A 14,572-nucleotide genomic window follows, 5' to 3' on the forward strand; every position below is an offset into this window, starting at 1 on the left:
ATGATTTCATTGTTACATAATCAATTTTGAGAATCAATTTTCAAAAAAAAAATCAAACAGCTTAACTTCAGCCTAATTTGGGGAGGAATAGCGAGAGAGGGTCCTTGATGAGAGCTAAGGAATTTGAGCTTTACCCCGGGCTCAGCTTCTGAGTCATTACTGCTGGGAACTGGCCTCTAGCCTCTGAGTCCAACACTGTGGTCTTAGCATCTGTAAAACTCAAATGACAGCCCTTAACTCCATGATGTCTGCACATCTCCCCAATCGTTTTCCCTACATGCTATGCAAGATGGCTTCTGTGCTTAGCTTGACAAGGCATGCTTTGCCAGCACGTGGTTCAGAAGGACTGCATAAAACCCTCACTGTAGAATCAGTTCTTGCTCATGTTATGTGCTCAACAAGTGTTAGCTTCCAATATTATTATTACCCCCTTCCTCATCATAACCACACCACCGCCTGCATCATCAACACTTCTGTGTTTGATTTTATGTTTATTCTTTGGTCTTCATAAAGTTGGTGAGAGCAGTAAAAGCGAAGGAGGAAAGTGAGAAAAAGGGGAAGTAAAGCAAAAAAACCATTGTGTGCAATGCCAATGGTTTAGCCATTCATTAGGAGACAAATCTTAAATGTTAACTTAAATAAATAAATTAGATAAATGTTCACTCCATATTTTGAAGATTTCCTAGGAATCACACAGATGTATTACTCAAAAATAGAGGTTTATTAAATTCATAAAGTTAAACATCTGATAGGAATATCCAAACTTAAAATCATATGCTCTGAAATTAGGTCAGTTAAATAAAAACACTTATCCAGCAACCTCAAGACTCCTTCATGACCAAGAACTTAAAATAAAACACACACACACACACACACACACACACACACACACACACACACAGAGGCAAAAGTTGGATTTAGATATGGGGCCCAAGGGGGTGGGGAGTATTAGTTACGACCATTAGGGTGGAGGCACCATGCTGAATTCCGATGTCTTACCAAGAGGGGAGAACCAGAAGCACACACACATCTACTCCCAGTCCCTCAGCACCTGATACCCAGTACCGCCCTGAAGTCGGCCGGCAAGAAGACCATCCCCAGATGTGGTTGCCCAGCTTGTATGTTCAGAGACACGAGCCCAAATAAACTTCACTGTATTTAGTCATATCTAGTGTTATACTGACAGCAGAAAATGGACTAGTACAGCACAAAGTCCCAAAGATGAGAATATTCTTGTGAATCTCCTGTCTTAAGAAGAGAAAAAGAGGGGATAGTGTCTTTGCTATGCATTTGATGGCGTGCCTCCCTCATTTACCCATCTCCTTCCCAGCTTCACGAGGAAACTATAGGAAACTATTCTATGACTGGTAACAAAGAGAGCCCTGTAATTTGGCTTTTTTTTCTCCTTGTTTTACTGTTCCAACTCCCTTCTTCAGAAACAAATAAAATGAGTTTTTCACAGCTGTTTTCTCTGAGAATTTAGGAAAGTCTAATAAAATACATTAAGCAGTGTTTTTGCATATTGACAAATGTACACTATTATCCATTCATTATAGGGAGACATTCTGTAAAGTATTGGTTGGCTTTAATTGCACAAAAGTTCGCCTCAGCATTCAAAATACCTAAGTTATTTGTTCAGAAAACAGAAATGATGTGATTCAACATATTTCTTTCTTATTCATAGATTCCCAAATAGAGATAAGAAAGTGCTAAAATAACCTTGCTATCTTGCTAAAACATATTTCCAAGAATTTCTGAAGGTATTAGTCACTTCATACATGATACTCTATCTTCAACAGTTTTAATAACCTTTATCATTTGAAAGTATTTTCTACTCAAAACTTGAACCATATTTTAATTTAGGTTTTTTTTTAGCAAGGGTTTTTCAAATGCCAGTTTACTCAAAAACGGAAAAGCAGGCAACACAGATGTTATTTTTAATTGATATTTCTATTAACATACAATCTCCAACCCCCTTCCAGAGTGGCAGAGTCTATGAGTTTTTTCCAAAGATGATCACACCAATGTGTAGCTCCCATTCTGTATCATTCTCTTAGCAGGGCACGAGTGTGCCATCTACTATGGGTAAGATTTACCTACCCCCCAGCACGACCCTGGGCAGAGGCCGACTCTCCTGCTACAGTGGGAGGTGACAGTGACAAGACACCTCTGATGCCAAGTCAGCAAAGCATTCCCCTTGTCTCCCCTCTTTCGGGACACATGAGGGAGCACTCCTAGTCAACTCCTCCGCAGCTACATACTGGAGGCTCGTGTGATGTGCCTAGTTGCAGGTTCAGCCTTCTGCTGCAGCTCCCAGCTACTCCAGTCTCTCCAGATTAGCACCAGACACATGAGAAAGAAACCACTGACGTCACACCAGCTAAGGCACTGCCTAAAACGCAGGACTCATTTCTGGACCCACAGAAACTGAGAAAGAAAATAAGCCAGGTTCTTAAAGCCACTAGGTTTTGGAATGAGTATTTCTATAGTTACACAAACACCTAAAAAATACATTCTTTACCCCACGTCCACCACTTACCTCATTGATTTCAGTGCCATCTGCATTGTTATACACGATTCTGTAGCCAGTGATCTTCCTTGAGGCTGGGTCCCAGGTTAACCGGGCACTGTTTGAGCCAATATTGGAGATTCTCAGGTTTCTTGGTGGACTTAATGGCACTTTGCAAGGAAGGGAATAGAAAAAAAAATAAATGTTTAAATGACACATAGAAAAATGATCAGAAACACATTTTTAGCTCAACTATTTACAGATACAAATCTCACCCAGATAATAATTCTGAAATAAATTGAATAGCGAATAGTCACAAAAATTAATACTGTGCTCAAACTAACAAACATTTTTCTTATAAGATTGAATAGTAGCGATAAATCAGACATGCCTAGAAATAAATAAATAGGCAAACTTTCTATGCCTTGTCATCTCTGGTTAATCCTGTCACTACAGCCTGAGGTAAGCAATTAACCTAACAGAGCAAGATGCAAGGTCATCAGAAATCCAATCTTAGGCATCCCATCACATGTTCTTCTGACTCCCTGTCTCCCTCCCTGCCTTACTTTCTTTTGCACTGAACATTTTAAGTTTCCTGCTTCTTTCACCTAATAGGTCACCATCTCAAAAGGCTAGGAAATTTGGTTAGATTAGATTGCCATGTTTATCTGGCAAGTAATAAATATTTATTGAATGAATGAGTAAATACTTTTCCTGGATAAATAACAGTGGGTGGCTTTGTGAAACTAAAAAATAAACCATTGGCTGCTTCTTTAAAATTACATAGACAAGCATGGGTGGTTTTGCAGATTCCTGTCAATTCTTTATCTTTTGAGCTTCTTCAATGATGCACTTATGATTCCATAATTGCTAAAAGGTTCCTAAAACTTTCTGGTAAAAATAATGGATTATAGCAAAAATAATGATTAATACTGAATGTATCCCATAAGTCTGATACATGTGATCCCATTAGAGGTTGGCATTTGGCAGGAAGGATGAAGTTGCAATTATCCCCATTATATTAATGACAAAATGTAGGTAACTTGGCCAACATCAAAGTTAATAAAGCAGAGAATAGGTAAGAATTTAATCCAGGAATTTCAATAACAGAAAAGTATCTGGAAACTTCAATTATCATGAAACTTCTATTATGATTTCCCAAGTAGAAATTTTAAGAAAAAAGCATTGTAAGCATTTCACTTGGTTGCAACATCCACTGTCCACCTGGATTGAGTTATGTCTAAAAAGACCCCTGACAGAACCAATTTTTTAAAAAGACTCCTTTACTTATTTGAACGAGCAAGATAAAGAAAGAAAGAGAGAGAGAGAGAGAGAGAGAGAGAGAGAGAGAGAGAGCTCTTTGATCCATTGGTTCATTCCCTAAGTGGCTACAACAGCCAGATCCCTGCCAGGCAAAAGCTGGGAACCAGCAATTCCATCGTGGTCCTCTCACATGAGTGGCAGGGGCCCAAGTACATGGATAGTTTTTCTACATATTTCCCAAGAACACTGACAGGAAGCTGAAAGGAAGCAGAGCAGGTGGGATGTGAATCCACCTTCTGACACAGGATGCCAGCGTTGCACCACAACATTGGTCTCAAAGCTTTTAATGGGGTGTGGTAGGTATCATTAGTATGCCAGAGTAGCTTTTCGTTTATAGTACACATTTTAAAAAGAAATATTATACAATTATAACATTTGTATAATATAAACTTAAAATATTATACAATTATATATGACTTATAATATTATACAATTCTAACATTCTTCCCAAATTAGCTTTCTCTATAAAAAATTACTCAGTCTTTAAAGAACTATGACTGGTGTGGCAACCCAGTAGGTTGAGCCATTGCTTGCAATGCCAGCCACCATACTGGAATGCTGGTTCAGCTGCTCCATATCCAATGCAGTCTCCTTCGAATCTACCTGAGAAAGCAGCAGATGAAAGTCCAAGTCACCAAGTGGGAGATCTGGCCGGGGTTACCCGGGCATAACCCTGGTCATTACGGCCATTTTGGGATGAACTAGCACATAGAACATTTCTCTATCTCTGAGGCTCCTTCTCTCCCTATAATTACTTTAAATAAATGTTTTAAAATAAAAGGATAGTAACAGACTCAGATAAGGACAGCCAAGATATTTATGAGAAGTTTTTCATTTTGATCCAAATGGAAAACAGATACTGAGTAATGTGTGCTAAGTACTTTCACATGTACTGCTATATTTAATCTTACATCAAGCGCATGCCATAACATTACTGTCCCACTTTGTCCAAACCCAGAGATGCATCCCTACTCCTAGTTCAGTGTAGCTTAAGCTGAGATTCTCAGCTGCTGCAAGTCCAGGTCCTAAGCTCCTCACTGCACATTCTGCTCTAACATTTGGGTTTAGACAAAGACCACATTGGGGCCATCCGTGGAGTACTAAGGTTCATTTGCAGCATCATGTCCCTCCTAAGAAGACAGAACAGAAAAAAAGATACTTCCTGCACTAAAGAAACATGATTTATAAAGATACACTGAGCTCCTAACATTCCAATGGGAACTAGCATTTGCACTGTGGAGTCTCAGCTGTCACTGCTCTGCTCACAGGTGGTTTCCTGTCCCGTCACAGGGTCGCTGGCTTCTTCTCCAAACATGGCATACACCGTGACTGTGTACTCCGTATTGGGCGACAATCCACTCAATTCAATATCTGTGTACGTCTCTCCAATTTTCATCTGAAAAGAACACACAGCGTTAGCTCACTTGTCAATGTGTGTTATCCATCATGTATGGGCACAAAAGTGATCACAGGTGAGCCTGCATGGCATAAAACTCCTTCAACCCCTTCATCAACAAGCATCAGGTGGGATTTATTTTTAATTGTCTCCTGTTGTTTATTAAGAAAATACGACGAGCCACAGACAACAGAGCATGCCTTACTGGGATAACTCTTACCATCTGAACAAACAGAAGCTGCAGCCAGAATTGGTGGCAAGTATACAGTCACCAAAAAAATAAAAAAGTGTGGATGGAAATGAATCAGAAATCTGCCTAGAGTGTGAGCTCCAGGCAAGGACAAGTAGGTATATGACACCCAGCGCTTTGGCTGGGTGCCCAGTGCTGCCTCAAGCTCAGCTGTGTGGGGCCAGTTTCCTGCCCATTCAACAAGGGGCTTATTCAGTTTGAAGACAAATCCTTGACGGTGTAAGTTATACCTAGGGCACAACTTGATTTTTTGATTTGGGGATAACTTTTCTGACCCTTGCAATTAATCAGTCCATGAAAATTCTCAGTTGTGTGGCACCCACAGGCCAACTGTGTACAGGCAGAATAAATTCTCCATGGAGAGTCTTCAGTCACCTGATTGCCAATGTGAAATATTTAATAACTATATCAACATACACAAGATCAGCAGATCAAATAATACACCCCAAGCAGATGTAATCACTATTCAACTTTAGTTAATATCAAAACTCTGTCATATCGACTCCAGACTTATTTTTGAAATGATTTACATAGTTAGGTGAAGCCCTTCTTTCTGTTTACAATCCCTACCCCGGTATTGATTTAAATCTCACTGGTGCATTGATCTTCTGTAACTGCACGTGTGTCTCTCCTAACAACATATGGTAGCGTATGTTTAACAACATACATAAATGGGACTATATGAACACATCATTTACAATTTATTACTTTTTCCTTTATCAGTAGTATGTATCAAGACTTGCTACCCAGAGATAGATTTGATATGATTAATTCCATTATGGTATCCTTTTGTATAAGCATACCTCTCTCTCTCATTCTTCCGACATACTATTTGTTGACATTTTACTATGGCCACAGACCTGAATGGGTGTTTTCTTGTGATCTGTTTTGCATATCTAAACAATAGCATGTCTCTTCAACATGAAGAAATAATTCGAAATACTCTCTCAAGCTGCTGTGCCGAATGGCATGAACAGCGGTGTGGGAGTGCAGGTTTCTGCACAGGTTCACTAACGTATGATCTTAATCAGACAATACTAAATTTTTGTTAATCTGTTGGTTATGCACTAATTATTCTCTCCAATTTTTATTCTCTTGTTTCCTAGCAGTTGGTCTCTAATACCATTTTTAAATCTTTGCAAGCAAATTTTAGAACTGAACTAGTAAAGTTAATCCAGACCTGAGAAAGCAGGATGCCTGCCACATGTTCTCTGGCCTTGGCTTTCAGATTCACTGCATTTCTTCCTTTAAACTTTTGGTCATGGAGGCAGACTGGACATCTGAAATACCATGAAGCCTCTCCTAGCTATCTTACCTGCCCAGTGTACTTTTTTTATTCCTTAACTGCCTGCGTATTATAGTAATAGCCTCCCATTACAAGTGAGAAATAATGGGCCCAGCACGGTAGCCTAGTGACTAACGTCCAAGGACTTTATCCCTTGCATGTGCTGGGATACCATATGGGCACTGGGTTCATATCCAGTTTACATCCAGCTCCTTGCTTATGGCCTGGGAAAGCAGTCGAGGACAACCCAAAGCCTTGGGATCCTGCACCTGCATGGGAGACTCAGAGGAAGTTCCTAGCTCCTGGCTTTGGATTGGCTCAGTTCCAGCCATTGCAGCCATTTGAGAGTGAATCAGCAGATGGAACATCTTCCTCTCTGTCTCTCCTCCGCTCTGCATATCTGCTCTTCCAATAAAAATAAATGATACAATGTTTTAAAAAAGCAAGAAATAAATCATGTGAAAATCAAGGATTCATCCATTATAATGGAATAAATGCCAAATATTCACATCATTGAGATCTGTTAACCTCTGAAATGAGTAATAAAAATTAATTCAATGTACATGGGGGAACAGGTGTTTATAAAATGAATATAGCAAAATTCATTACATAAAATTTCTCTAGGGTCAGGCATTGTAGTCCAAAGGGCTAAGCCACCACTTGGGTTGCCAGCATCCCTGTATTGACACATCAACTGGAATCTTAGCTAGTCAGTGTCTGTCAGAATCTGAGTCAGCCCCCTGCTAATGTGCCTGAGAGGTAGCACTTGAGGGCTTACATGTATAAACCCAAGTCACTCATGGGGAAGACCTTAGTGGAATTCCTGGCCCTTAGCTTAGCCTGGCCCAACCCCGTCTTTCAGGTCCTTCGAGGGTGAACCAGCTCATGGAAGATCTCTTTCTCTCTCTCCCTGCATCTACCTTTCAAATAAAATAAAAAGAAATAAAACTGTTATCAAAATTCTCCAATTTGCATGCCCTTGTAAAGGAAACTTCACTTACAGAAATTAATCCTAAGAAATAACAGGACACCTATGCAAAAATACATGTTAGGAACATTCGCAAAACAAGTATTTACAAAACAAACTATCCAAATATTCCTTGACGATTTAATAAACATGATTTGCATAAACTAACACTGGACTAATATGTTGATACCAGTGATTATACAAGACATTCTTTAGTCGTCTAGAAAAACTATTCGCCATAAAAAAAAATGAAAATAATGGGCCACAAAACCTTTCTATCTATTGCATCAAAAATACACCAAGGAGAAAATATGTATTGGGTCCTGGCACTTAAGATATCAGGTAATGGGGCTGGTACCATGGCACAGGAGGCTAAGCCGATGCCTGCAGCACTGATATCCATATGACAGCCAGTTCTGGTTCTGGCTGCTCTGCTTCCCATCCAGCTCCCTGCTTACGGCCTGGGAAAGCAGTGGAGGATGGCCCAAAGCCTTGGTACCCTGTGCCCTGGTGGGAGACCCACTGGCTTTAGATTGGTTCATATTCGGCAACTGTAGCCATTAGGGGAGTGAATCAGACAGAAGATCTCTCCCTCTTTCCTCTCTGTGTAATTCTGTCATTCGAGTGAAATGATTTTTTTAAAAAAAAAATTAGGTAATGCATCCTAGGCCCAAATCAGAACATCCAGATTTGGTTCCAGCTCCAGTTTCCTTGCCCAAGCTTCTTGCTGGTGTGTACTACCAGAAGCAGCAGCAATGGGTTCAGCAGTTGGATTCCTACCTCCCTTGTGGGAGACCTGCATACTGAGTTCCCCATTCCTGACTTTGGTCCCAGGCAGGATCTTGCGGACATCTGTGGAGTGAATCAGCAGTAAAGATAGTTCTCTCTCTTAAATAAGTAAGTAAATGTTAAAGTACACTGAGAAAAACTAATAATCTCAAGGTGATTTTTTTTGTGATCAAAGCTATCTAAATTACATATATTATATTTTTAAAACTTATTTTCTTCTTTTATTTGAAAGGTACATTTACAAAGAGAGAGACAGAGAGAGAGAGAGAATCTTTCATCTGCCAATTCCAGTCCCCAGAATGGCCTCAATGGCCGAGAATGTGCCACAACGAAACTAGGAGCCCCGAGTTTCTTCCAAGGCTTCCACATGTGTGCAGGGCCACATTTCAAGTGTCATTTTCTCCTGCTTCCCAGGTGCCTTAGCAGAAAGCTGGATGGGAGTGAAGCAATTGGGACAGGAATCGGTGCCATATGGGACATCAGCATTGCAGGTGGAGGATTAACGTGCCTGCCCCTTATACTCCTTTTTTAGAGTAACACATTTTAAAGTCAGAGACTGCAGGACTTGCGTAGGAAGCACAGGTTACCTCCTTTTCATCTCCAGCCAGACCTTCCGTGAGAGCAGCATAGAGGATTAGGTAGCCCGAAGCTCCAGGCACCGCGGCCCATTTGACCCGTAGACTGTTCTCAGTCACATCATACAGCTCAAGGTCAGAAGCCATGGGTAAAGCAACTGCAAAAAAAAAAAATTTTTTTTGAAAGATAGAAAGATATTCAGACACTTGTAAACGCCATTGAGATAAAAAAAAAAGGAGTAATCAAGAAGTAAAATTGGCCATTTTTGAGGTGTCCAGTTAAAGGGATTAGAGATCAGTTGTGAATTATTGCCAATAAAACAAAAGAGCCTTTGTTGTTTTCAATCACAAAGCGTGGCTTTTCACAGCGTGGCCCTTCCTGCTTTCCTTAGCAAAATGTCAAGTTCAGAACTTAAGTACTTGTATCTCTTGGTATACATTTCTGTAGAAGTACCGTAGCACTTCACTGCCCTAACTTGTACACTTCCTATCCTCCACCCCTAACCAGACTAAAAGTGGAAATTGTCACAAAAGTGTATCTACAAAGTAAGAGTATTGACATCTGCTTCCAGATTCCTGCCAGGGTAAACCCACCATGCAGTGACTGGGACAGGGTACTGTACACTGTTGCTCTGCTGGTGGTGCTGGCAGTAAAGGAGGCACATTTTTAACATCAACTTTTCATTGATACTAGTGAATTAAACTCAATGTTTGAAAAAATGGTCATCTTTTCTTAAGCCTATTTTTATTGGGTCTGACACAATGGCTCAGTAGCTAAATCTTTGCCTTGCAAACTCTGGGATTCTGTATGTGCAGTGCCGGTTCATGTCCTGGCTTCCCATCCAGCTCCCATGTGGAGAGTAAAAAAGTGGATGGAAGATCTTTCTGTCTCTGCTTCCCTCTGTATATCCGCCTTTCCAATAAAAATAAATAAATCTTAAGAAAAAATTATTATCTCTTAATGGGTGCCAACTCCTGTCTAGCTGTCCCATTTCCAATCCAGTTTTCTCCTTATGGCTTAGGAAAAGCAGAAGTTGGCCCAAATGTTTCCACCCATCCGCATGGGAGATTTACTGGCTATCGACTTCTGCCTGGCCCAGCTGCTGTCTACTGCAGCCTTCTTGGGAGCAAACAAGAAAATACAAAGGGTTTACGTACGTATGTGTGTTTGTCTCTTACTCTGACTTACAAAATAAATAAAAAATTAAAAAATCATCTCTTGTGATTGTGTGAATGTGTTTATGTGTTTTCCTGATAATGTCTGGGGGGAATTATTACTATAAAATGGGTTGCAAATGGTATTAACAATGAATGTATGAAGATACTTCAAAAATGGGGAAAATGGAACTGAAAGATGGTTATCTGGTGCAACGATTTAAAGCCCATGCACAGATTAACACATATTTTCCATGAATTACTGAAGATCCCTCAGAAATGCAACCTGATTCCACTGCTGTGTTATTGAACAAAAAGGCTACAGACCTCCTGCACAATTCTACCGATATATTCAAGTATAGGTCTTCATTCACAACAGTTATTAATGAGTGTATTTTGTACTATCACCAAATTTTGTCTCTCCTAAATATATCAGATTTAGGACATCCTTCTCAACGCACAGCACCTGCAAAAACTGAAGCTGTAGCAGACAAGAACCCATGTAGCTTAACAGCAGCTTGCTATGAGGTTGATTCAGGGTGTCTGTCCACGCAAACCTAGCGGAATTCCAGCTTAGCAGAAGGCCACGTAAGTAGTGCTACTCATTGCTAGAACTATGGTAAAATTCAATACATACGTGTAGTTTCACTTCCCCGGAGGCCTTCACTAGCCGTGTGGGCATATACTGCAAAGACTGCAATCTGATATTCGGTGAATGACATCAAATTTTTCAACACTGTGGAAGACGCACTCCCATCCACCACAACCTATTTAAAGCACAATTCGAAGAATGAGATTAGAGAACATCTCATAGGTGGAAAAGAAGCTAAAAAGCTAAGTTATCTCCAGGAAAAACATTTCATTACATATTTCTTATTTGGGCCCCACACTCCTTTCCTTGAATATGAAGTGGTCTGCATTTCATGGGATACTTTCACAAATCCTTATTAATTTATATCTGTTGGTCCCTGACTATTATCTCATTAATAACAATAGAAGCAATATTTTTCCATGGAGGTTTAAGAAGCACTATAAAAAGGACTGTTAGTCACAGAAAAAAAAGAAGCATTGGATTCACCCTCACTTGCTTTGTCTAGGTCCAAAAAGATTTAAAAGTCTCTGATCCACTTCTCTAACACTTTACTAAAAAATAAACCATAAATCTTTCTATAATAGAGAAGAAAATTGTGAAACAGGCTAAGGTCAATCAGAGGTTAGAATAACAAAATAAAGGGGATTCCATCGTTTCTCATACATTCTCTGTGAAAAGCTGTATCAAAGGTAGGAACTGGGTGGAATCCAGTCATCTGGCAATAGGTTTTCTCTTCTGTGTTGTCCAAACCATGAAAAATGTTGGCCACATCATCGCCTGATTATGTCTCTTCCATTGCATTAATCTCTCCAAATGTCCAGGAAACTCCAAGCCCTGGAGAACTCTAGTACATTTATAGGACCCCACCATTTGGAACACACAGACGTCAGTTAAGCAGAAAGCTCAGACCACTCCCAAGTAGAAAGAATGCAAAAATAGCAAAAGGGATCCTGGCCAGCAACTCGTTAAGGAGACGTTTGGCTTCAGAGCTCATTAATTATAAAGAGCAAATTGGGCATGTTAGAAATGTCTATCTGGGCAGTTCTGAGGGTTTTTTTGATGTGGACATGAGAGGAGCTGTAATGACCACAACCTGCAGAGTTCAGAGAACTATATGGACACGTGGAAATGTATTTCAGTCAAACCATGTAAAATATTGCTGACAGAACAATCTCTTTATGTATACATTTCCGTCTTGTTCTCTCTACTGTGGAAGATGTGACAGAATGAAAAGAATGGTTTGAAATACTGTGGCTCCTTCTTACCTCCTCTGGTTTTCCACCCCTGGTAGGATAATACACAACCCTGTATCTTTGCACTTTTCCTGGGGCATGAGTCCAGTTAACCATAAAGCTGCTGGCAGTCACTTCAGAAGTAATCAACTCTGTAGGCGGCCCAATGGTGGTAAGCGCTGAGGCTAAATTAAGGAAACACATCAAATAAATCTCTTTCCTAAAGTTGCTTCTTATGAACCTAAGGTATTCCAGTTATCAAAAGGGACTACTGGTTATTAGCTGTCTTTAATATTTTTATATTTAGATAAGTTCATTCACTTACTCATTCTCACCTTTGTTCACACAAATACTTGTTTGGATATTAAAGTATCGGGCAGATTCTGAAGCTATAAACTTAGGTAGGACACAGATCAACTCCAGGACACTTTCTTCAATTGAAGATATTTTTAGTGAATATTTAAAGCAACATTGATTTGGCATATGTGTATGGTAATCTACTGAGATATTTTTTAAGTCTCACATGATTTCAATGGTTACTATCACTGTTCATATTCTATAGAGGAAACAAAAGGAGTAGAAAAAAACCTAAAACAGACTGTATTGTATAAAATAATAATGACGATAAAAAGTAAAAGAGAATAAAGATAAAAAATAAAACAGAAACCTCCAAAAAAGAGAAATTGAGTTGTTTCTTAGAGACGAAGAAGAAAGGAGGACAATCAGAAGAATAATGGAGAAAGAGGAAGAGGTTGGAGGAGCAAAGCCCTAATCTGAAAAAATAAAACAAAAAACAATGGAAAATGCAAAAATTACCCATATGAAGAAAGAGAAGGTATCGCTGAACGAATATTAATAAAAGGAAGAGTAACAATGATAGGAGGAAGTCACACACTCATTCTGCAAGTTCAATGAAATGGGTAAATTCATTGTAAAAGACAACGGATTCATATGACCTGAAGAGAAATTCAAGGACGGACAAGCAAACAACCCTGTCAAGAGTGGGCAAAGGAAATGAACAAACACTTTTCAAAAGAACAAATTCAAAAGACTAACAGATGTACAAAAAAATCATCAGGGGCCCGGTGCCGTGGCCTAGAGGCTAAAGTCCTCGCCTTGAATGTGCCAGGATCCCCTCTGGGTGCCAGTTTTAATCCCAGTGTCTCCACTTCCCATCCAGCTCCCTGCTTGTGGCATGGCAAAGCAGTTGAGGACGGCCCAAAGCCTTGGGACCCTGCACCCACATGGGAGGACCTGGAGAAAGTTCCTGGCTCCTGGCTTCTGATCGGCACAGCACTGGCCGTTGTGCTCACTTGAGGAGTGAATCATTGCACAGAAGATCTTCCTCTCTGTCTATCTTCCTCCCTGAATATCTGACTTTGCAATAAAAATAAATATTTTAAAAATTATCAGGCTCCGTAGTTACTAGTACAATACAAATAAAAACCACATTGAGGGTCCATCTAACTCCAGTAAGATTGGCCTACTTTCAGAAATCTACTAACAACACCTGCTGGCATGAACGTGGGAAGGAAGGTGACCTCCTGTAGTTGGTGGCAGTGTAGGCTAGTACAGCCACTGCAGAAATCAGCGGGGAGAGTGTGAAAACCAAAGAAAATTTATCTGCCACATAATCCAGCTATCCCATTCCCGCAAATATGTTCAAACGAAATAAAACCTGCATATAGGAAAATGATTTGTAATGCTATATTTACAGCAGTATAATCTACAATAGCGAAGACATGGAAACAACCCACATACCTGTCAAAAGAGGAACGGATAAAGAAACTGTGGTACATCTACTCCATGGAATATACTACTCAGCCATTAAAAAGAATGAAATTTACATGTACAACCAAATGATCCCAACCAGAGACAGTGACACTCAATGAAATAAGCCAATCTCAAAAGAACAAGTATCATATGTTCTCTGTGATATGATACAACCCTTATGCAAAATACAAGATCCAAAGATATAGCGGTAAAAATACAGATAGATATAGTCTAGCAGAGGAACTGTATAATAGAAACTATCATATCGACAAGGGGAGATACAGTGCAGTGTGCATCTCTACTTCTGAATAAAAGACGGGACTCCCAATGAAACTGGTAAATGTATCCTGACAGTAGGATGCTGGACTGTCATTTTCTATACCCATATTTTTATTGGAACACTTACTTGTTACTGTTAAGGGACTAAACTATTGCTGTAAGATAGGGAAAATCGGTGGGGGATAGCGAAGGTGGGAGAGGAAATCCCTGAGCCTAAGCAACTGTATCATGAAAAATAAAAATGCTTTAAAAATCATCGTAAAGCAGAAGTTTTTCCCCACAATGGAGCGTAAGGCAACAATATTCATTTTACGCAGTTTTATTCAGTATGTGCTAGAAATCTTATACTATGAGATCAGCAAAACAAGGAATATAAGGCACAGAGATTAAACAGCAATGAAGAAAGCCATCCTATTCGCATATGATGTGATTTTCTACAAACAAAAT

The 14,572-nt window shown here is 39.7% G+C and overlaps 1 protein-coding gene across 1 annotated transcript in view; it reads right to left on the minus strand.

The window, feature by feature from the left end:
• COL14A1 (collagen type XIV alpha 1 chain) overlaps positions 1 to 14,572 on the minus strand; it is a 197,424-nt gene that overhangs the window by 116,866 nt on the left and 65,986 nt on the right. Inside the window, exons 10-14 of the mRNA XM_040979368.1 lie at positions 12,107 to 12,258; positions 10,887 to 11,016; positions 9,107 to 9,252; positions 5,099 to 5,228; positions 2,540 to 2,679 (exon numbers count right to left, since the gene is read on the minus strand). Coding sequence (XP_040835302.1) covers positions 2,540 to 2,679; positions 5,099 to 5,228; positions 9,107 to 9,252; positions 10,887 to 11,016; positions 12,107 to 12,258 — 698 coding nt within the window. The remainder of the gene's footprint in view (positions 1 to 2,539; positions 2,680 to 5,098; positions 5,229 to 9,106; positions 9,253 to 10,886; positions 11,017 to 12,106; positions 12,259 to 14,572) is intronic.

This window comes from Ochotona curzoniae, unplaced genomic scaffold (assembly GCF_017591425.1).
Source record: "Ochotona curzoniae isolate NIBS_2020 unplaced genomic scaffold, NIBS_Ocur_1.0 contig_3190, whole genome shotgun sequence".
Classification (NCBI taxonomy): domain Eukaryota; kingdom Metazoa; phylum Chordata; class Mammalia; order Lagomorpha; family Ochotonidae; genus Ochotona; species Ochotona curzoniae.